The sequence below is a fragment of the Melanotaenia boesemani genome, chromosome 11 (genome assembly GCF_017639745.1).
Source record: "Melanotaenia boesemani isolate fMelBoe1 chromosome 11, fMelBoe1.pri, whole genome shotgun sequence".
NCBI classification, from domain to species: Eukaryota; Metazoa; Chordata; class Actinopteri; order Atheriniformes; family Melanotaeniidae; genus Melanotaenia; species Melanotaenia boesemani.
In genome coordinates, this window is record NC_055692.1 from 37652733 (window position 1) to 37676315 (window position 23583).

At 46.0% G+C, this 23583-nt stretch overlaps 1 protein-coding gene across 6 annotated transcripts in view; it reads right to left on the reverse strand.

Moving 5' to 3' along the window:
- tsc1a (TSC complex subunit 1a) overlaps nt 1–23583 on the reverse strand; it is a 59982-nt gene that overhangs the window by 11790 nt on the left and 24609 nt on the right. For 2 of the 6 annotated variants that reach the window (XM_041999014.1, XM_041999012.1), the window contains exons 7-17: nt 21473–21546; nt 19279–19472; nt 19076–19128; nt 8371–8476; nt 8153–8296; nt 7882–8078; nt 7650–7786; nt 5227–5300; nt 2677–2843; nt 2406–2588; nt 2220–2330 (exon numbers count right to left, since the gene is read on the reverse strand). In XM_041999014.1, the coding sequence (XP_041854948.1) occupies nt 2220–2330; nt 2406–2588; nt 2677–2843; nt 5227–5300; nt 7650–7786; nt 7882–8078; nt 8153–8296; nt 8371–8476; nt 19076–19128; nt 19279–19472; nt 21473–21546 (1440 nt within the window). The remainder of the gene's footprint in view (nt 1–2219; nt 2331–2405; nt 2589–2676; nt 2844–5226; nt 5301–7649; nt 7787–7881; nt 8079–8152; nt 8297–8370; nt 8477–19075; nt 19129–19278; nt 19473–21472; nt 21547–23583) is intronic. The other 4 variants (XM_041999018.1, XM_041999015.1, XM_041999016.1 and 1 more) reach the window with 4 other exon arrangements.

Genomic DNA, 23583 nt, shown 5'->3' on the forward strand with positions numbered 1-23583 from the left:
AAATTCAAGCGTCTCAGAGGCAGCTGGAATCCCAGGAACGACCTGGTGTACTTGTGGGTTATGCAGGGAGATGCCAACCGACGGAGAGAATCTGCTGTGGTCAGACACCAGCTAGTTGCATCAGCAAGCTACCACATTCCACCCAATATTGCCTTGATGAAGGGTAGGATACATGGGCGTTATCGAGAGGATGGGACAGCACTTGGCCATGATGGCCAGGTGATGACAACAGGCAGGACCAGTATGCCGCCTGTAGGCATTTCATATTATGGAAGCTCAGCTCCCTGGAAGCAGGAAGTCGGCGCGTCATCCCGTTGCTGTGCGGACTAATAGAGAAAAGTTTCCTGATCCACACAGACAGTACACCGGTTTTGTTCCTGGCATATGATTGTGTTTTAAGGTAAACTGCAAACTAATATATCTGTGAAATTTTATAGATGATTGTACATAATTGTTGTATAATTTCTGTTCACATATAACTTTGTATTATGTTTTTCATTTATGTATAATTATATAACTTCATTTGGGATAGTTTGTATTCATGATACCCTTTTGATGAAAATAAACTCAGATTTACATGTTTTACCTTGTTATTTCAATCCCATAATAATATAAATAACTCTACAGTGTGATGTGACTGCAAAGTAACAACACAAATGTTTATTACAATTCAACTGCAAAAAATAGATAAAAATAGATAATATAACATCTAAATGCCATAGACCAAAACCCATGATCTACAAAAAAAAAGCTGCAGCGGGTCACGTGACAGACCGGGGGGTGCAGTGGTAAAAACATCTTCACCTCTCATCCGGATTTTATGCTTTATTTTGTTCACACAGATTGAAAAACAATCACACTATAAATAATAAATAATAATAAATGGATAAATTCCAACATTTACCAAGTTTTACAATCAGTTCCTGTTTCCTTGCTTCTGGTCTGTGTGGTTCTTCGCCGTATGGGATGTATAATGCACGGCGCTCTTAGACCCCTCCCCCTTCTCTTGGCTTTTTATTAATGGGTTTTTATACTCTGAACTCGGGTAAGGAGGGAATAACAAAGAAAAAAAGTAATATATAGACAGATATGTTAGTCGCACACAACAAATGTTTGGTCCATGGTCGCGATGGACAGTGTTGTCATGACAACGACTAACACGGTGGCTAATGGTCATATTATAGTTTATCTAGACGTTGAGGGATAAATAACTTTTGTACTCACAGAACAAAGTAACAGCAGGCAATACAACCGAGGAGAAACCATTAACCCTAAAACGTAGCGTCGCACCGTTTAAATTCTGACCTCTTGGTTACAGCTAACTGCTAACAGCTAACTGCTAACTGTTAACTGCTAAATGTGTGTAAGTTCATACTTACAGGTGAAGAAGCAACGTTGCCAACTCTGCATCAGACTTCAGTCCTTTGTTGTTATGAAGCGGTCTCCAGCGCGTGAAGGCCACGCTGATATTAATTCTAGTTTTCCCACGCTTCTTGTCATAAAGCTTCTGTGACTCGTAGCGGACTTTTTTCTTCTTACCAGAAGCTAACTCTGGCGGTGATATTGGTCGCTTTGAAGCGGTTACATCCATGCTTTATATCAAATAAACAAGCCAAGGTCGATTTATCTAAACTTCTCTGGAAGCTGTGCTCTCACAAATCCACGTGAAGATTGGTGAGGTAAATCAGTTGAAACGCTGCCACAGTGAGAAGCTTCACCTCCCTTCCCCTCCTCCCCTTCTCTCAACTAAGATAGGAATCGCTTCTGAGCTGTAGATCCGAGCTGCTCTGCTATAAACTGTCTTATACTCACTCTACTGGTGGAAAAGAGGTACTACAAGTTTTACACACCGTAAAAAGTTTAAAAAGGATCAATAACTTTGTAATTTAATAAAATATCACATATGGAATGATGGCAAACAGCATGTTTTTAACTTTCTAATCATAAGATTAGTTATTTTTTACATGAATTTATGTTGAAAATTACATGAAATGCTGTGTTTTATACATATTTTTAATGATGTTAACTGGAGAGAAACCTGGAAGATGGAAACAGTAGCCTGGTTCCCCCAGCATGGCGGACGAAGCTGCAGTGTCGTCACATGATTATCAATCACGCTGATGCCTTGTGCCCTCATGCTGCCTGAAGTAGGAGGGAATCACCATAGCAACCAGTGGAAATTAGGCACAGTGACATCAGCCAATGAGATCTCCCTTTACCTTGAGTGACAGCTGTATCAGCTGGTGCTCAGCATTATAGGCCTTGTTATTGGCTTTTTGAAGCTCCGCCTCCAGATCTCTGAGCCTGCCCTGACTCTCCTGAAGCTCGCTCTGAAACAGCCAATCAGAGCAGAGATAAAGGCTGCTGTTTTTACATGTGTGGGAACATTTCTCGGTGTGTTGTACCTGCAGCCTCTGGCCGACTCTAGCGTCCTCTTGCTGACGCTGGAGAAGCCGCCGGACGCGGTCATGCAGCTGCTCGCTCTGCGTCTTCATGTCTCGCTGCAGGTCAGCATAACGTCCTTGTTCTTTGTTCAGACTGAACTTCAGGCAGCGGATTTCCTCGTCCAGGACGACCAGCTGGGACTTCTGCCGGCATTGAAAAAAGGTAGACAATAGATGGAAAAAGACAGGAGGGGTCAGCATAAGTAAGGGACATAGCTGATGTGCATGTTACCATGGTAACATTGTGCTCCTCCAGCGCGGTGGCACTGATGACTATGCGCAGCAGGCGGCGGTTTCTGATGGCGTGCTGCTGCCGCTTGAAGCGCTCGTACTGAAGCTGACTGTGGACCAGAAGCAGCTGACTATTGAGGGAATGAGGCTCCTCCACCTGGGCAGTGTCTGACACACAGAACACAAAGATAAAAACATGGCTTCTTACGACTGAACCAGACACCGTCATTAACTGGTTTCACGGATCCTATGGAGGATTTTCTGCAGTTGTTGAGTCATGAAGAATTTCCAAGTTCAATAGAGAAGAAGAAGATCTGATTTTCAGATTTTTGAAGGCAAACAACTCACTCCAAGTCACCATTAACGTCACTCCTCAAGTGAGAGGTGGTTAGCAACCTTAAGAACTATTCCTGGAAAGTCCTTTAGGATCATTGAGAACTATTCCTGGAAAGTCCCTTAGGACTTTGAAGTACTATTCCTGGAAAGTCCTTTAGGATCCTGGAGAACTATTCAAGTCCTTTAGGATCCTGGAGAACTTTTCCAGGAAAGTCCTTTAGGATCCTGGAGAACTATTCAAGTCCTTTAGGATCCTGGAGAAATATTCCTGGAAAGTCCTTTAGGATCCTGGAGACCTATGTCTGGAAAGTCCTTTAGGATCCTGGAGAACTAGTCCTGGAAAGGCCTTTAGGATCCTGGAGACCTATTCCTGGAAAGTCCATTAGGATCCTGGAGAAGTATTCCTGGAAAGTCCTTTAGGATCCTGGAGAACTATGGAAAGTCCTTTATGATCCTGGAGAACTATTCCCGGAATGTCCTTTGGGATCCTGGAGAACTATTCCTGGAAAGTCCTTTAGGATACTGGAGACCTATTCCTGGAAAGACCTTTCGGATTCTAGAGAACTATTCCTGGAAAGTCCCTTAGGATCCTGGAGAACTATTCTTGGAAAGTCCTTTAGGATCCTGGAGAACTAATCCTGGAAAGGCCTTTAGGATCCTGGAGAACTATTCCTGGAAAGTCCTTTAGGATCCTGGAGAACTATTCCCAGAATGTCCTTTGGGATCCTGGAGAACTATTCCTGGAAAGGCCTTTAGGATCCTGGAGAACTATTCCTGGAAAGTCCTTTAGGATCCTGGAGAACTATTCCTGGAACAGCCTTTAGGATCCTGGAGATCTATTCCTGGAAAGGCCTTTAGGATCCTAGAGAACTATTCCTGGAAAGTCCTTTAGCATCCCGGAGAACCAGTCCTGGAAAGGCCTTTAGGATCCTGGAGAACTATTCAAGTCCTTTAGGATCCTAGAGAACAATTCCTGGAAAGTCCTTTAGGATACTGGAGAACAGAACTATTCCTGGAAAGACCTTTCGGATTCTGGAGAACTATTCCTGGAGAGTCCTTTAGGAATCTGGAGAACTATTGAAGTCCTTCAGGGTCCTTGAGAACTATTCCTGGAAAGCCCCTTAGGACCTTGAAGAACTATTCCTGGAAAGTCCTTTAGGATCCTGGAGAACTATTCCTGGAAAGTCCTTTAGGATCCTGGAGACCTATTCCTGGAAAGACCTTTCGGATTCTGGAGAACTATTCCTGGAAAGTCCCTTAGGATCCTGGAGAACTATTCTTGGAAAGTCCTTTAGGATCCCGGAGAACTAATCCTGGAAAGGCCTTTAGGATCCTGGAGACCTATTCCCGGAAAGGCCTTTAGGGTCCTGGAGAACTATTCCTGGAAAGTCTTTTAGGATCCTGGAGAACTATTCCTGGAACAGCCTTTAGGATCCTGGAGATCTATTCCTGGAAAGGCCTTTAGGATCCTGGAGAACTATTCCTGGAAAGTCCCTTAGGATCCTGGAGACCTGTTCCTGGAAAGTCCTTTAGGATCCTGGAGAACAATTCCTGGAACAGCCTTTAGGATCCTGGAGAACTATTCCTGGAAAGGCCTTTAGGATCCTGGAGAACTATTCCTGGAAAGTCCTTTAGGATCCTGGAGAACTATTCCTGGAACAGCCTTTAGGATCCTGGAGATCTATTCCTGGAAAGGCCTTTAGGATCCTGGAGAACTATTCCTGGAAAGTCCCTTAGGATCCTGGAGACCTATTCCTAAAGACGACTGAAGTAAATGACTAAAAGTTTGTTCAAAAGGTTTCAGACTGGGGTTGGAGATCAAAGCTGCTCAGACCGGATCCTTAGAACTGGACCAGTTTGGACTCAGATACTGGACTTTATGCTATACACATGCCATATTAAAGCTTAGTTTCCTGTTGCCATGGAGATAAATAGTTAGATGAGGACCAAGCCTGGACATGCAGCTGTAAATTAAGCTGTTGAAGCTTAACATGGTTAATATGCATCACTCAACTAGTGGCTAACAGAAGAACTGAGACTGGAACCAGAGGACATGCTGGCTCTGGATCCAGGACCATGGCACCAAACTAGGTCAAATCAAGACTAATTACCATAATACCCAAATTTCCCTGAGGACTCTCCAAAGGGACTAATAAAGTATTTCTATTTCTATTCTACCATTAATGAGATTAATGGGTGTGTTAGTTCCAGGTACCTTTGCTTCTCATGCTCTGCTGTTTACCTCCACAGTGACCCCAATCCACCACCTTACTTCCTGCTGAAGACCTGCTGAACACCACAGGGACAGATGTCAGCTCAGCATTTACAAACCTCTCACATCCATCCCATGAACATAAATTCATTCATTCTTTGTTTTCAGGTGTTGCATCAAAGGGGGATGGAAACCAGGAAGAGTTTGAAGTTTGGACACCTCTGCTGATCTGTTTAAAAGGAAAAGCTGCGTCCATTAGACTGAAACTGCGAGAAATCCACACAGATGAGCTGCTGCAAGTCTGATGGATCACGCATCTTGTAAACAACCCCAGGCTGATCCCGTCAGAATAAAATGCATCATGTAAACATCCTTTCCATGGTGGGATTAGCAGAAAAACAGTAAGTATGTTTACTTTACTTTTGTGGTGGATGGAGCTTCTGTCGATGCCTGATCCAGGTCTTTCATAGGAAACTGAAACAGGGATTATTGGGCATTTTGATGGTCAAAAGATTCTTAAAAAATCTTTGTCTTCTTCTGCTGAATTAGTATGCATTGCACATAGGTTACAAAGTTTGTCAATCATGTTTATGACTGACTGATCCTTTGATCCAGCGTCGATGTAAACATATCAGCTGGAAACTGTGATCAGACTGATTTCATACGTGTAAACGTAGCTGGAGACATGATGTAAGGATGCAGCCAATCAGAAACATTCAGTATCTCAGGTCCAGCCATCAAAGTTAGTCAGGTTCCATCAACCGAACTAGTTCCGAGTGGAACTAGTTAAAAGGGTGTACGACTGCATTAAACTACCATCTTGTATGAACATGTGACAAAGAAACAACCTGAAACTTGACTCCAGTTCTCCCAGACCGCAGGAACATTCCCATGTTTTTGAGTCTTTTAGCTAACACACATAAATAAGAAAATAGAAATATAACAGACACACATACATAAGTAACAATAAATATATAAAAGATAGCAGAACTCCTCTATATTTACAGAAACAGCAGTAATATTTACAGGTTGGATAAAGTTCATCCTGGTGCAAGGATGGATGTGTGTGTGTATGTGTGTGTGTGAGTGTGGAGGGGTGTGTGCATGTGTGTGAGTATTGTAGGGGGGTAAGTGTTGAACTCCAGAGGGGCTATTGCTCCACAGCTCTGGGGAAGAAGCTGTCTCTGGGTCTGAGGCTCGTCCCCACGACGCAGAACTTTAGTAAAACTGTAAAAGTATCTTAGCAAGCCGCCCTTTCATCTCCATGAAGCCAGGATTAGCCTCCATGAAACCGATCATGTCTGAAACCAGGTAGCAAGGTGGATCGGTGAGACAGCTACAGTCTTTGGTCCTGTGAGGACAGCGTAACTGCACCACTGGACATCAGTGTGATGAACGCGCGGCAAACACAATCACGGAGTTGGTGACCAGCTGTGTGGTGCTGCTGAAGGCAGTCCTGGCTCGTGTGCAGCTTTAGCACCAAAATGAATGGCTGGTACACCACAGTGCTGCTGTACCATCACCAGCTGGATACGTCATGCTACGTCTGGTTCTAGCTCTGGAGTGTTACTCTTTAATCATCGTAGCGCCACCGCCGCCGCCCCGCCTGGTAGTGTGTACTACAGGGGTTTCGTGGGGATGGTGAAGCTTTTCTCCTAGTTTTCGCCACCGTTTTCACACCTGGACCGGCTTCAGTGCCGTGTGGACATAGCCTGATCCTGTCTGTGGTGGTTTTAATGCTCCTGTCCAGCTTTCCTGATGGAGGCGGTACTAACAGGGCGTTGCCCGGCTGGGCGGAGTCGGCTGCAGTGCGTCTGGCCCTCTTCTGGACTCGGGTGGTGTAGATGGAGTCCATATCTGGTAAATGGCGGCCCACAATCCCCTGAGCTGTCCTCACCAGCCGGGCTAAGCTCCTCTGGTCCTGTGCAGCTGCTGTAACGTCACTTTGAGACACAGGATGCTCTCCATGGAGGCTCTGTAGAATTTCACCAGCAGCTGAGAAGAGAGTCCCGTCGCTTCACCTTCCTGAGGAAAAAGAGCCGTTGGTGGCCTTCTTCACCAGGTGAGAAGTGTTCAGTCCAGGAGAGGTCAGATGAAACATTTGCTGTCCAGGAACTTCATGCTGTCCACTCGCTCCACTGCCTCTCCATGGATGCAGAGAGGAGCGTGCTCAGTCTTCCTGGACCTCCTGGAATCTACTAGGAATCCCTGGTCTTGTTGATAATAACCAGGTTGTTCTGGGACCAGCATTCTGTGAGACTCTGGACCTCTTCTCTGTAGTGGTCTCATCATTGTTGGATAGGAGACCTACCACGGTGGGTGTAACTGCTGGAAGAAGCTTTATGTTTCAGAACTGGGGCAAAGCAACCCTGAAGAAGAAGCAGGAAGTGAGAACAAACCTGAGGAGAAACCTTTGATTGTCTCACCTCCAGCTGAGGCGTTTGTGGGCTTCATGTCCATGGATGATCATCTGGTCCAAGGCCTGCAAAGGAGAGATGGAGGTGTGGTCTTCCTCTCCATCTTCATCCTTCTGCTGCTCCCCAGCTGCTCTCTGCATCGCCTCCTGCAAGAAAGAAGAAGCTGCTGCAAAACTGACCGGCAGTTTACCCCCCCCCCCCCCCCCCCCCCCCCCCCCCCCCCCCCCCGGAGTCTGCTCACCAGCGTCTTCTTCCCGACGAACATCGTAGCGGCTCGGGGCAGAGTGAGCTCAAACAAGGATTCATATAGAGGGGCGGGGTTACTGTCAAAGAGGGAGGGGCCTCCCTCATCAGGGCTGGGGGTGGAGGTGAGGAGTAGGTGCTGAGCAGAGGTAGAGGAGGCAGGGGGAGGTGGCAGGGACTCCTCAAGTTTAACATCTGCAGACAAACAGATGTTTAAAAAGCAGCTGTATGCAGTAACGCCACCGAGTTCAGTCAGCTGATCTGCTCACTTGCACTGTCGTTGTTGTTGATGACATCACTCAGCGCTGTCTGCTGCTGGGCAGTGATTGGCTGCTGCTTTGGCAGTGAACGTGATGTTACCTGGCTGTCTGCAGTGGGCGGAGCAACAGAGGCTAGCGAGGAACATGTCACACCTAGAAAAAAACAAAAAGTCTCAGAGTCGTGTTCATCTGCACGCACACACGCCAGAGATCTGGTATCACTTCACCTGAGACAGAAGTGCACCTGCTCTGTGGAGGGATGATGGGGCCAGGTTCAAGAGGGGGTGTCGACAAACCACACTGGGAGGAGGGGCTCCATGTGACATCACCTGTCTGCACACACACAGATACACACACCCACACACATACACACAAAAGTGAGTTTGTAACGTAAGGAGATCAGACATACGGGCATTGTTACCTTTACTCAAGGATTCTTTAATGTCATTCCACACAAGTTAAACATGGGTGGGATGAAATGTGTTATCCCGATCCCAATGCAGGCCCCCAAGTAATACACATAAAAGTCAAATAAAGCAAACAATAAACTAATACACAAATAAAAACAGGATAAAATAAGCATGCACTAAGAGGTAAATATATATAGACAGAATAAATAAATAATATATTCCTAGTCAATATCAATATAGTTATGACGGATGTGTGTTGCTGTGGGTGTCCATCGAAAAGGGAAGAAGGAAGAGGGGGGGGGACTACAGGGGGCCTCCCGAATTCAGCACTCTCACAGCTTCTGGAAAAAAGCTGGTGGTTCTGCTCTTGATACTGCGCAGCCTCCTGCCTGAGGGGAGAGGGACAAACAGAGTGTGTGCGGCATGAGTGGAGTCTTCCATGATGCAGGAGGCTTGCTTCCTGCCTCTAGAGGTGTAAATATCCATGGTGGTGGGTAGACTGCATTCCACAATCCTCTGTGCAGCCTTCACCACTCTCTGCAGAGCCTTCTTCTCCGCTGCTCAGCAGCTGCCATGCCACACAATGATACAGGAGGTCAGGACACTCCCCACCACACACCTGTAAAAGGTGGACAGAATTGTGCTCCCCAGTCCGCCGCGCCTCAGCTTTCTGAGGAAGTGTAGGCGCTGATGTCCCGCAATGTGGGGACAGCATCACTGTGATGGTCCTCTGTATTGGTGTGTGGCGTTTGAGTCGAGGACGGTAAGCAGGGACCAACATGATGAAAATGTGGTCAGAGAAGCCCAGGTGGGGGTGGGGGACGGCTCTGTATGCGTCCCTTTTGTTGGTATAAACATGGTCCAGCGTGTTATTCCCTCATGTTGGTATGGTGACCTGCTGGTACAACTTAGTGTCCGTTAGGTTTACATGGTTCTGGGTTTACAAGTCCCCCGCAACCACTTAAAACTCCACCGAGTGCTTCTGTTGGAGCAAGCTGATGTTATTATGAAGCTTCTTTAGTGCTTTATTAGCCTTAGCACCTGGTGGGATGTAAACAGCCATAACAAACACCGCTGTAAACTCTCGAGGCAGATAGTGTGGCCAGCATTTAACAGTCATATGCTCCATCGCCTCGGAGCAGTGGCTGTTTACCAGAATACAGTTTGTGCACCAACATTTATTTACGTAGACGCATAATCTGCCCCTACCGGTTTTCCCCGACTGTTGGTTGTGATCCGCCCAGAAAAGAAGCAGTTCCTCATTTCATGGGAAGCCCCCAGCCTCAGTCGAAGTAGATCCAGCTTATTGTCCAGGGAACGGAGACGGGATCGGTGGTCTCCCGGCATTAGGGCCTTAAGCCTGGCTAGCAGAATGCCCCGTTTGCCCCTCTTCTGCCTCCGCGCACACCGCTTCCTCTTGCCTTCCGTCTGGTGGGTGTCCCTACGCCATTTATGCATCCTCTGGATCTGCAGTCTGCCCAGCAAGGTTGGTTTGTAATGTTGTGCTCATGGCCGAACCATCCCTTATTTTAATAAGTTCGGTTCAGCTGTACCTTATACGCTTATTAACAAAAACAAACTCAGTAAAGTTGGCCTCAGGACCAACCAAAAGAGTACTAAAGGGGGGCCTCATCCCGGGAGCAAGAGAAGCTGCTGCCTTGCTGCGCGCTGCCATCTTGTAGGACCACCATCTTCACAGCTGACAGGTGGTGTTACCTGTCACCGATGTGTTTCCATCAGAGTAAAACGCAGAGCTGCAAGAGATCTTAGCTGTCTCAGGTTGATCAGGTTTCTATCTCTATCTATCTATCTCTTACTGAGTTGTACGTCTGACAGCGAGCCAGCCATTGTCCTACATGCGAGCATGTTTTGGTTATTTACTTATAAACACATGGTTTCTTTTATTTCATTCAAAGTTCGTTTGTGCAGTCACACCTCCCTAAACTATCCACACTTTCGGAGCAAACAAACTGGGAACCCAATCAAAAGGACTGGTGTTAATGCCTCTACTGGTGAGAGCTTCAGTGCTGGATAGCGTTAGCTAACACTCCACCCTGGGCTCTCAGATCTTTCTCATTTCCTCTGTTTATAAAAACTGGATTTAATTATTGGATTGTTCTTGCACCCTTTTAGGCATGGGACCACCTTCATCTTCACGTTTTTCCTTTTAATCCCTCTTCATACCTTTCACTACAGGCTAGCACAGTGGCCGACAACTGGGGCCCGCGGGCTAAAACTGGACCGCCAGCAATAAAAATGACTACAAATGTCATGTGGTACAGCAATGTTTAAAGAACAGCGTGGCCCCTTTAATAAGATGGAGAGGAGACACAGGGAGGGAGGGGGGACATCGGTGCAGAGGAAGTCGCTGAGGAACTTCTTGTTCAGTGGTGAATGTTCTGCTACCAGGTTTAGTAATAAACACTACACAACTCCAACCCTGAAGCTTTGTTTAACAGGAACAGGACATGCCCAAATAAGCGACTACACTCAGAAAAAACAAGCCCAAAGCCGCTGATAACAGGCAGATTTAGCAAATCTGCTGCCTTTTTCTGGTGCAGTTGTTTGCTTTGTTTGATCTAGCTGGCAGTTTACCGCCAGGCCAGGAGCCTCACAAAATGATTGGCTGAGGGCATCATGTGGGACGGCTTACTTCATGTGCAATTGGTCCGCATGTTTCCTGACAGCCACCATGAAGACTGCAAAAGTTGCGCCAGTTAAAGCAAAAGCACCCCGTCAGATTTAATATTTTAACTCCGGGTCCATGTGGGACGGGTTCTGGGTCCGGATCCGGACCGCGGTCCACTTGTTAGTGACCTCTCCTTTAGTTGGACAAAGGGAAATTTGGGTTCTTTTTCTTCTTTCTTAAGTTCCAGACAGAAAACGTCTCTTCATGTTAATAAAGTCGTGGTGCTACATGTTTGTGAGTGCCACTAACTGTAGGAAGGTGGTGCTACATGTGTGTATCTGCCGCTAACTGTAGGGAGGTGGTGCTACATGTGTGTAACTGGTGCTAACTTTAGGAAGGTGGTGCAAGATGCGTGCAACTGATGCTATCTGTGTGAAGGTGGTGCTACATGTGTGCAACTGGTGCTACTTCTATGAAGGTGGTGCTACATTTGTGCAATTGGTGCTACCTGTATGAAGGTGGTGCGACATGTGTGTAACTGGTGCTACCTGTAGGAAGGTGGTGCTACATGTCTGTAACTGGTGCTACCTGTATGTAGGTGGTGCTTCCTGTGTGTGACTGCCGCGTACTGTAGGAAGGTGGTGCTTCATGTGTGTGACTGGTGCTACCTGTAAGAACATGGTGCTACATGTGTGTAACTGGTGCGAACTGTAGGAAGGTGGTGCAACATGTGTGTAACTGGTGCTACCTGTATGAAAGTGGTGCTACATGTCTGTGACTGGTGCTAACTGTTTGAAGGTGGTGCTACATGTGTTTAACTGGTGCTACCTGTATGAAGGTGGTGCTACATGTGTGTGACTGGTCCTAACTGTATGAAGGTGGTGCTACATGTGTTTAACTGGTGCTACCTGTATGAAGGTGGTGCTACATGTCTGTAACTGGTGCTAACTGTATGAAGGTGGTGCTTCCTGTGTGTGACTGCCGCTAACTGTAGGAAGGTGGTGCTACATGTGTGTAACTGGTGCTAACTGTAGGAAGGTGGTGCTACATGTGTGTAACTGGTGCTAACTGTAGGAAGGTGGTGCTACATGTGTGTGACTGCCGCTAACTGTATGAAGGTGGTGCTACATGTGTGTAACTGGTGCTAACTGTAGGAAGGTGGTGCAACATGCATGAACCTGGTGCTACCTGTATGAAGGTGTTGCTACATGTTTTCAACTGGTGCTACCTATATGAAGGTGGTGCTACATGTGTGTAACTGGTGCTACCTGTATGAAGGTGGTGCTACATGTTTGTGACTGCCGCTAACTGTAGGAAAGTGGTGCTACATGTTTGTGAGTGCCACTAACTGTAGGAAGGTGGTGCTACATGTGTGTATCTGCCGCTAACTGTAGGAAGGTGGTGCTACATGTGTGTGACTGGTGCTACCTGTATGAAGGTGGTGCGACATGTGTGTGACTGGTGCTACCTGTTGGAAGGTGGTGCTACATGTCTGTAACTGGTCCTAACTGTATGAAGGTGGTGCTACATGTGTGTGACTGGTCCTAACTGTATGAAGGTGGTGCTACATGTGTTTAACTGGTGCTACCTGTATGAAGGTGGTGCTACATGTTTGTGACTGGTCCTAACTGAAGGAAGGTGGTGCTACATGTGTGTGACTGGTCCTAACTGTATGAAGGTGGTGCTACATGTGTGTGACTGACGATATCTGTATGGTGGTGCTACATGTGTGTAACTGTTGCTACCTGTATGAAGGTGGTGCTACAATGTTTGTGAGTGCCACTAACTGTAGGAAGGTGGTGCTACATGTGTGTAACTGGTGCTAACTTTAGGAAGGTGGTGCAAGATGGGTGCAACTGATGTTATCTGTGTGAAGGTGGTGCTACATGTGTGCAACTGGTGCTACTTCTATGAAGGTGGTGCTACATTTGTGCAACTGGTGCTACCTGTATGAAGGTGGTGCGACATGTGGTGTGACTGGTGCTACCTGTATGAAGGTGGTGCTACATGTCTGTAACTGGTACCACCTGTATGAAGGTGGTGCTTCCTGTGTGTGACTGCCGCTAACTGTAGGAAGGTGGTGCTACATGTGTGTAACTGGTGCTAACTGTATGAAGGTGGTGCGACATGTGTCTAACTGGTGCTACCTGAATGAAGGTGGTGCTACATGTGTGTAACTGGTGCTAACTGTATGAAGGTGGTGCTACATGTGTGTGACTGGTGATACCTGTATGAAGGTGGTTATTCATGTGTGTAACTGGTGCTAACTGTTTGAAGGTGGTGTTACATGTTTGTAACTGGTGCTACCTGTAGGAAGGTGGTGCTACATGTTTGTGAGTGCCACTAACTGTAGGAAAGTGGTGCTACATGTGTGCAATTGGTGCTAACTGTAGGAAGGTGGTGCGACATGTGTGTGACTGGTGCTACCTGTATGAAGGTGGTGCTACATGTCTGTAACTGGTACTACCTGTATGAAGGTGGTGCTTCCTGTGTGTGACTGCCGCTAACTGTAGGAAGGTGGTGCTACATGTGTGTAACTGGTGCTAACTGTATGAAGGTGGTGCGACATGTGTCTAACTGGTGCTACCTGAATGAAGGTGGTGCTACATGTGTGTAACTGGTGCTAACTGTATGAAGGTGGTGCTACATGTGTGTGACTGGTGATACCTGTATGAAGGTGGTGTTACATGTGTCTAACTGGTGCTAACTGTTTGAAGGTGGTGTTACATGTTTGTAACTGGTGCTACCTGTAGGAAGGTGGTGCTACATGTTTGTGAGTGCCACTAACTGTAGGAAGGTGGTGCTACATGTTTGTGAGTGCCAATAACTGTAGGAAGGTGGTGCTACATGCGTGTACCTGCCGCCAACTATAGGAAGGTGGTGCTACATGTGTCTAACTGGTGCTAACTGTAGGAAGGTGGTGCAACATGAGTGCATCTGGTGCTACCTGTATGAAGGTGGTGCTACATGTGTGTAACTGGTGCTAACTGTATAAAGGTGGTGCTTCCTGTGTGTGACTGCCGCCAACTGTAGGAAGGTGGTGCTACATTTGTGTAACTGTTGCTACCTCTATGAAGGTGGTGCTTCATGTGTGTAACTGGTGATACCTGTATGGAGGTGGTGCTACATGTGTGTAACTGTTGCTACCTCTATGAAGGTGGTGCTTCCTGTGTGTGACTGCCGCGAACTGTAGGAAGGTGGTGCTTCATGTGTGTGACTGGTGCTACCTGTAAGAACATGGTGCTACATGTGTGTAACTGGTGCGAACTGTAGGAAGGTGGTGCAACATGTGTGTAACTGGTGCTACCTGTATGAAAGTGGTGCTACATGTCTGTGACTGGTGCTAACTGTTTGAAGGTGGTGCTACATGTGTTTAACTGCTGCTACCTGTATGAAGGTGGTGCTACATGTGTGTGACTGGTCCTAACTGTATGAAGGTGGTGCTACATGTGTTTAACTGGTGCTACCTGTATGAAGGTGGTGCTACATGTCTGTAACTGGTGCTACCTGTATGAAGGTAGTGCTTCCTGTGTGTGACTGCCGCTAACTGTAGGAAGGTGGTGCTACATGTGTGTAACTGGTGCTAACTGTATGAAGGTGGTGCTTCCTGTGTGTGACTGCCGCTAACTGTAGGAAGGTGGTGCTACATGTGTGTAACTGGTGCTAACTGTAGGAAGGTGGTGCTACATGTGTGTAACTGGTGCTAACTGTGGGAAGGTGGTGCTACATGTGTGTGACTGCCGCTAACTGTATGAAGGTGATGCTACATGTGTGTAACTGGTGCTAACTGTAGGAAGGTGGTGCAACATGCATGAACCTGGTGCTACCTGTATGAAGGTGTTGCTACATGTTTTCAACTGGTGCTACCTATATGAAGGTGGTGCTACATGTGTGTAACTGGTGCTACCTGTATGAAGGTGGTGCTACATGTTTGTGACTGCCGCTAACTGTAGGAAGGTGGTGCTACATGTTTGTGAGTGCCACTAACTGTAGGAAGGTGGTGCTACATGTGTGTATCTGCCGCTAACTGTAGGAAGGTGGTGCTACATGTGTGTGACTGGTGCTACCTGTATGAAGGTGGTGCGACATGTGTGTGACTGGTGCTACCTGTTGGAAGGTGGTGCTACATGTCTATAACTGGTCCTAACTGTATGAAGGTGGTGCTACATGTGTGTGACTGGTCCTAACTGTATGAAGGTGGTGCTACATGTGTTTAACTGGTGCTACCTGTATGAAGGTGGTGCTACATGTTTGTGACTGGTCCTAACTGAAGGAAGGTGGTGCTACATGTGTGTGACTGGTCCTAACTGTATGAAGGTGGTGCTACATGTGTGTGACTGACGATATCTGTATGGTGGTGCTACATGTGTGTAACTGTTGCTACCTGTATGAAGGTGGTGCTACATGTTTGTGAGTGCCACTAACTGTAGGAAGGTGGTGCTACATGTGTGTAACTGGTGCTAACTTTAGGAAGGTGGTGCAAGATGGGTGCAACTGATGTTATCTGTGTGAAGGTGGTGCTACATGTGTGCAACTGGTGCTACTTCTATGAAGGTGGTGCTACATTTGTGCAACTGGTGCTACCTGTATGAAGGTGGTGCGACATGTGTGTGACTGGTGCTACCTGTATGAAGGTGGTGCTACATGTCTGTAACTGGTACCACCTGTATGAAGGTGGTGCTTCCTGTGTGTGACTGCCGCTAACTGTAGGAAGGTGGTGCTACATGTGTGTAACTGGTGCTAACTGTATGAAGGTGGTGCGACATGTGTCTAACTGGTGCTACCTGAATGAAGGTGGTGCTACATGTGTGTAACTGGTGCTAACTGTATGAAGGTGGTGCTACATGTGTGTGACTGGTGATACCTGTATGAAGGTGGTGTTACATGTGTCTAACTGGTGCTAACTGTTTGAAGGTGGTGTTACATGTTTGTAACTGGTGCTACCTGTAGGAAGGTGGTGCTACATGTTTGTGAGTGCCACTAACTGTAGGAAAGTGGTGCTACATGTGTGCAATTGGTGCTAACTGTAGGAAGGTGGTGCGACATGTGTGTGACTGGTGCTACCTGTATGAAGGTGGTGCTACATGTCTGTAACTGGTACTACCTGTATGAAGGTGGTGCTTCCTGTGTGTGACTGCCGCTAACTGTAGGAAGGTGGTGCTACATGTGTGTAACTGGTGCTAACTGTATGAAGGTGGTGCGACATGTGTCTAACTGGTGCTACCTGAATGAAGGTGGTGCTACATGTGTGTAACTGGTGCTAACTGTATGAAGGTGGTGCTACATGTGTGTGACTGGTGATACCTGTATGAAGGTGGTGTTACATGTGTCTAACTGGTGCTAACTGTTTGAAGGTGGTGTTACATGTTTGTAACTGGTGCTACCTGTAGGAAGGTGGTGCTACATGTTTGTGAGTGCCACTAACTGTAGGAAAGTGGTGCTACATGTGTGCAATTGGTGCTAACTGTAGGAAGGTGGTGCGACATGTGTGTGACTGGTGCTACCTGTATGAAGGTGGTGCTACATGTCTGTAACTGGTACTACCTGTATGAAGGTGGTGCTTCCTGTGTGTGACTGCCGCTAACTGTAGGAAGGTGGTGCTACATGTGTGTAACTGGTGCTAACTGTATGAAGGTGGTGCGACATGTGTCTAACTGGTGCTACCTGAATGAAGGTGGTGCTACATGTGTGTAACTGGTGCTAACTGTATGAAGGTGGTGCTACATGTGTGTGACTGGTGATACCTGTATGAAGGTGGTGTTACATGTGTCTAACTGGTGCTAACTGTTTGAAGGTGGTGTTACATGTTTGTAACTGGTGCTACCTGTAGGAAGGTGGTGCCACATGTTTGTGAGTGCCACTAACTGTAGGAAGGTGGTGCTACATGTTTGTGAGTGCCAATAACTGTAGGAAGGTGGTGCTACATGCGTGTACCTGCCGCTAACTATAGGAAGGTGGTGCTACATGTGTCTAACTGGTGCTAACTGTAGGAAGGTGGTGCAACATGAGTGCATCTGGTGCTACCTGTATGAAGGTGGTGCTACATGTGTGTAACTGGTGCTAACTGTATGAAGGTGGTGCTTCCTGTGTGTGACTGCCGCCAACTGTAGGAAGGTGGTGCTACATTTGTGTAACTGTTGCTACCTCTATGAAGGTGGTGCTTCATGTGTGTAACTGGTGATACCTGTATGGAGGTGGTGCTACATGTGTGTAACTGTTGCTACCTCTATGAAGGTGGTGCTTCCTGTGTGTAACTGGTGCTAGCAGTAGGAAGGTGGTGCTACATGTGTGTAAATGCTGCTAACTGTAGGAAGGTGGTGCTACATGTGTGTGACTGGTGATACCTGTATGAAGGTGGTGCTACATGTTTGTGAGTGCCACTAACTGTACGAAGGTGGTGCTACAGGAAGGTGGTGCTACATGTGTGTAACTGGTGCTAACTGTAGGAAGGTGGTGGTACATGTGTGTAACTGGTGCTAACTGTAGGAAGGTGGTGCTACATGTGTGTAACTGGTGCTGACTGTAGGAAGGTGGTGCAACATGAGTGCAACTGATGCTATCTGTGTGAAGGTGGTGCTACATGTGTGTAACAGGTGCTAACTGTATGAAGGTGGTGCTACATGGGTTTAACTGGTGCTACCTGTAGGAAGGTGGTGCAACATGTCTGTATGGAAGCATTAAACATCTGCAGCTCATCCAGAACGCTGCTGCTAGAGTTTTAACCAGGACTAAGAGATCTGAACACATCACACCAGTTTTGAAATCTTTACACTGGTTTCCTGTCTGTCACAGAATAGATTTTAAAACCCTTCTGCTTGTTTACAAATCCCAGAATGGTTTAGGCCCAGAATATATCTGTGATATGTTCAGGGAATATAAACCTAGCAGAGCTCTTAGATCCAAAGACTCTGGTCAACTAGTCCAGACCAGAGTCCAGACCAGAGTCCAGACTAAACATGGAGAAGCAGCATTTAGCTGTTATGCTGCAAACAAGTGGAACAAACTGCCAGTGGAGATTAAACTTTCACCAAATGTAGACATTTTTAAATCCAGGTTAAAAACATTTCTTTTCTCATGCGCCTATGCATGAAATCTGCACGGTAACTTTTTTAACTTATCTTGCTTTTAATCATTTTAATGTAATTTATTAATTTATTGTGATTATGTGTTGATGCCTTTTACTATTCTAAATATCTGTAATGTCTTTGTTTTATGTAAAGCACTTTGAATTGTCCTGTACATGAAATATGCTGTACAAATAAATTGCCTTGCCTTGCCTGTGACTGGTGCTACCTGTATGAAGGTGGTGCTTCCTGTGTGTGACTGCCGCTAACTGTAGGAAGGTGGTGCTACATTTGTGTAACTGGTGCTAACTGTATGAAGGTGGTGCTACATTTGTGTAACTGGTGCTAACTGTAGGAAGGTGGTGCTACACGTGTGTGACTGGTTATACCTGTATGAAGGTGGTGCTACATGTGTGTAACTGGTGCTACCTGTATGAAGGTGGTGCTTCCTGTGTGTAACTGGTGCTAACTGTATGAAGGTGGTGCTACATGTGTTTAACTGGTGCTACCTGTATGAAGGTGGTGCTACATGTGTGTGACTGGTCCTAACTGTATGAAGGTGGTGCTACATGTGTTTAAGTGGTGCTACCTGTATGAAGGTGGTGCTACATGTGTGTGACTGGTCCTAACTGTATGAAGGTGGTGCTACATGTGTTTAAGTGGTGCTACCTGTATGAAGGTGGTGCTACATGTGTGTGACTGGTCCTAACTGTATGAAGGTGGTGCTACATGTGTTTAACTGGTGCTACCTGTATGAAGGTGGTGCTACATGTGCGTGACTGCTCCTAACTGTATGAAGGTGGTGCTACATGTGTTTAACTGGTGCTACCTGCATGAAGGTGGTGCTGGGTGTCAGCTGACATCTGAACAACGTAGAACTCCCTGCCAGCAGACAAACAGAAATCTGTTATGTTTATTTTTTCACACTTTGCTGTGATGTATGTTTCATTTGAAAAAACTGAAGAACAGAGTAAACAAAGGACTTTCATTCACTTTGTTGTTTACTGAATCTTTGGTGCTACTGGCACCAACCTGTGCTGCTGACGGGATCTGTGAGGGGAGGAGTGCATTTGAGGTCCAGGTGAAGGAGAGGGACGGAGGCCGAAGGAGGTCTGGATGAGACAGAGGAAGATGAGTAAATGTCCTCCTCACAAGATGACTCCAGAGGATCCACAGAAAGTTTGGAGCACTCGATCACAATGTCGTGGACTTCATAACACCTCCACCTGCGAGGAAGGCACTCAGTCAGAACAGATGCTGCTACCACATCTCCCAGGTCAACAGGGAACGAACTGAAGTTATCAACAGAACTGTGGGACTGATCCTCCATGTTGGAGGAACCAATGTCTTATTTACAGCAGTGATGTTGTGTCTTTCAGAGTTTCAGTTTTCCATAACTTTTCTCCACCAGTTTGGGATGTTTGTTCTCCTCTGGTTAACATGAGTCTCAGTCTGGTTCTGTCACACATTCAGGACTGCTTGGTTCCACTGGTTTTACACTGGAACTCCATTCACAGCCAGTTTGTTGGTATATTTATTTGTTCTGGTAATAAATGAATAAACCTCATCCTATTTTTGCTCCTTTAGCTTAAACCAGATGTATTAAATGATTAAATCCTGGATTTTTAGACATAAAACCCAAAATAAATTAATTGATCAGAAATCAACCAGAGAGATGAGCAGAATATGGATCTGATGAAGATGAAGCAATAAACGATGAGTGTGACGGTGAAGCAGACAGTTGGGAGACTGGCAGGTTTCATCCATCCATTTGTAAAACGTCTGCATGAACATTTGGTGATCAGTAGATCCACAACAGGTGTAGGAACGTCCACCAACAGCAGGTAAACACTGATGTCTGGAACATCTACACCTGGACTTTATCCATTCTTCAGCAGATTGTAGAATCTACCTTATTAGGGTCCGAGCCATACGAAGTATAGAAGGACCCTATTGTTGTTCAAATGTTTAGTCTCCTCCTTCTAAGCGCTTCAAGGCCAAATTTGACCCCCTAAACACCCATGAAAAGTTGTGAAATTTGGCACACACGTCAAGCCCGGTGAAAATCACGATATTCTAAGGTCCTCATACACTTCGATGCAAAATTGGCTCAACAGCGCCACCTAGACACCAAGAAAATCCCCAAATGAATGGGGTCCCGAACATCTACTTCGATGTAGGAAGACGAAACTCAGCACACACGTGTAACACCCCGAGTCGAGCAAAAAGTCAATTGAACACCTGTTGCCATGGCAACGGGGTGCCTGCCATCTTGGAGTTTACGTCCATTTTTTTCCCATTTTTTTCACTTTACACACATCGTATTTGAACGAACTAGTCTGAGGTGATTCGTGCGATTTACTCCAAACTTGGTGAGAAGCTTCCTGACAAGTTGGGGACCAAACCTTTCGCAAATCTTTCTAATAGGGGAAAGCGTGTAACCGTGGCAACCGACAGAAAAAAGCCTTCTCGCCATGAAACACTCATATCTCCATAGAAATACATGGGATCTGCACAAAAGTTGACAGTATTCATACTTGTCCGGTCCTTAACACATTACAACACCTGTTGCCATGGCAACATAGCATGTCAGCTAGCATGTTAGTATGCTAGCAAAATATGCTAACTAGGTATATCAATATTTTAGATTCTCAGCTGGACGTTTTACCATGTTACATACCATGTTAGCAGGTTACCTAACATGCTAGGGAAAAGGTGTATGAGATAGGTGCCGGGGTCAGGAGACTCGGACCCGACGGATGTCGCTTGCGACTTAAATTATTAATTAGTGTTTCTGCACCGTAACCAAGGTAACTTAAAAGCCTTAGTGGCTAATACCTTCTTAATACAAGTAGAAAATGCACCTACGCATTGCGGCACACCGCATTCATCAGGGGGACAAATCAAAAGGCCTTTTCATTTTCACATTTTTCTGTCTTTGCCGCATCATTACCCCTGTACCAAACAGCACCTTGAAGGTTTTGTTTTTATACTCGTCAACCAAACAGAAGCACACCCCTTTTCTGTTTAACTTACAGCAGATAGATTTACAGCTGAAACTCAGGACATTCTTTATCATAAAAAATCCTAGATTGTTAGAAAGACTTTTATTTATTTTCCTTTTAAATGGAGCTACATTTGAAAGGAGGCATTTGTGGGATTAGCAGCAGAGTTGAGTATGTGGGTTGTGTCTATGAAAACTCATGGTGGACTGGGTGTAACTCACCTGGAGGGGTCGAGTTCATTGTCCTGAGTCCCTGTAACCAGTTGTGGGTGAACCCGAACATGTTCCAACATTGGCTGAAAGATGAGCAGAGCCGGCATCACTGCAATGTTTATACTGATCCTATCAGCCAATCCTGTAGCACGTATGTGTCAAACCCAAGGCCACATCTGGCCCGTGAATGAATTATCTTTGGCCAGCCTGATTATTTCTAATCACTATTACAAGCTGTCCGCTGATAGAGCACGCACCACCATGATACTACAAGTCCCACAATGCACTGCCAGAGCATTGGTGCTTCAATCACTGGCCGTGAGAGGGTACCTCGCTCGCTCTCTAGAAGTCTGACGGAACTTACTCACCTTTGTCAACAACCCGTCTCCACAAACAATGGCTATATGAAAAGAGGAGTTAGAAACCAGGCTGTAAAGCTGAGTGTCTGTGTGGAGACAGTCAGGCTGAAATGAAAGAATACAACATAAGAAGATACTTTGAAACGAAGCACCACCACACATACAAGCACCTGGACAGGAAACGAATACTTGGCATGCAGGATTTATATAGGTAGAGTTACTTTTTAAATAGGTGTATATATATATATATATATATATATACAGTGCCTTGCGAAAGTATTCGGCCCCCTTGAACCTTGCAACCTTTCGCCACATTTCAGGTGTCAAACATAAAGATATAAACTTTAAATTTTTAGTCAAGAATCAACAACAAGTGGGACACAATCGTGAAGTGGAACGAAATTTATTGGATAATTTAAACTTTTATAACAAATAAAAAACTGAAAAGTGGGGCGTGCAATATTATTCAGCCCCCTTGCATTAATACTTTGTAGCGCCACCTTTTGCTCCAATTACAGCTGCAAGTCGCTTGGGGTATGTTTCTATCAGTTTTGCACATCGACAGACTGAAATTCTTGCCCATTCTTCCTTGCAAAACAGCTCAAGCTCAGTGAGGTTGGATGGAGAGCGTTTGTGAACAGCAGTCTTCTGCTCTATCCACAGATTCTCGATTGGATTCAGGTCTGGACTTTGACTTGGCCATTCTAACACCTGGATACGTTTCTTTGTGAACCATTCCATTGTAGATTTGGCTTTATGTTTTGGATCATTGTCCTGTTGGAAGATAAATCTCCGTCCCAGTCTCAGGTCTTGTGCAGACTCCAACAGGTTTTCTTCCAGAATGGTCCTGTATTTGGCTCCATCCATCTTCCCGTCAATTTTAACCAACCTCCCTGTCCCTGCTGAAGAAAAGCAGGCTCAAACCATGATGCTGCTGCCACCACCATGTTTGACAGTGGGGATGGTATGTTCAGGGTGATGAGCTGTGTTGCTTTTACGCCAAACATATCGTTTTGCATTGTGGCCAAAAAGTTCGATTTTGGTTTCATCTGACCAGAGCACCTTCTTCCACATGTTTGGTGCGTCTCCCAGGTGGCTTGTGGCAAACTTTAAACGAGACTTTTTAATGGATATCTTTGAGAAATGGCTTTCTTCTTGCCACTCTTCCATAAAGGCCAGATTTGTGCAGTGTACGACTGATTGTTGTCCTATGGACAGACTCTCCCACCTCAGCTGTAGATCTCTGCAGTTCCTCCAGAGTGATCATGGGCCTCTTGGCTGCATCTCTGATCAGTTTTCTCCTTGTTTGAGACGAAAGTTTGGAGGGACGGCTGGGTCTTGGTAGATTTGCAGTGGTCTGATACTCCTTCCATTTCAATATGATTGCTTGCACAGTGCTCCTTGAGATGTTTAAAGCTTGGGAAATCTTTTTGTATCCAAATCCGGCTTTAAACTTCCCCACAACAGTATCTCGGACCTGCCTGGTGTGTTCCTTGGTCTTCATGATGCTCTCTGCGCTTTAAACAGAACCCTGAGACTATCACAGAGCAGGTGCATTTATACGGAGACTTGATTACACACAGGTGGATTCTATTTATCATCATCAGTCATTTAGGACAACATTGGATCATTCAGAGATCCTCACTGAACTTCTGGAGTGAGTTTGCTGCACTGACCAAGATGGCGCCGCGAACGGATGCCCTGGTGCTTAGGTGCGCATTGTTTTGTCTGTTTTTGTGCGTTAACTGTGTGTCTGGACAT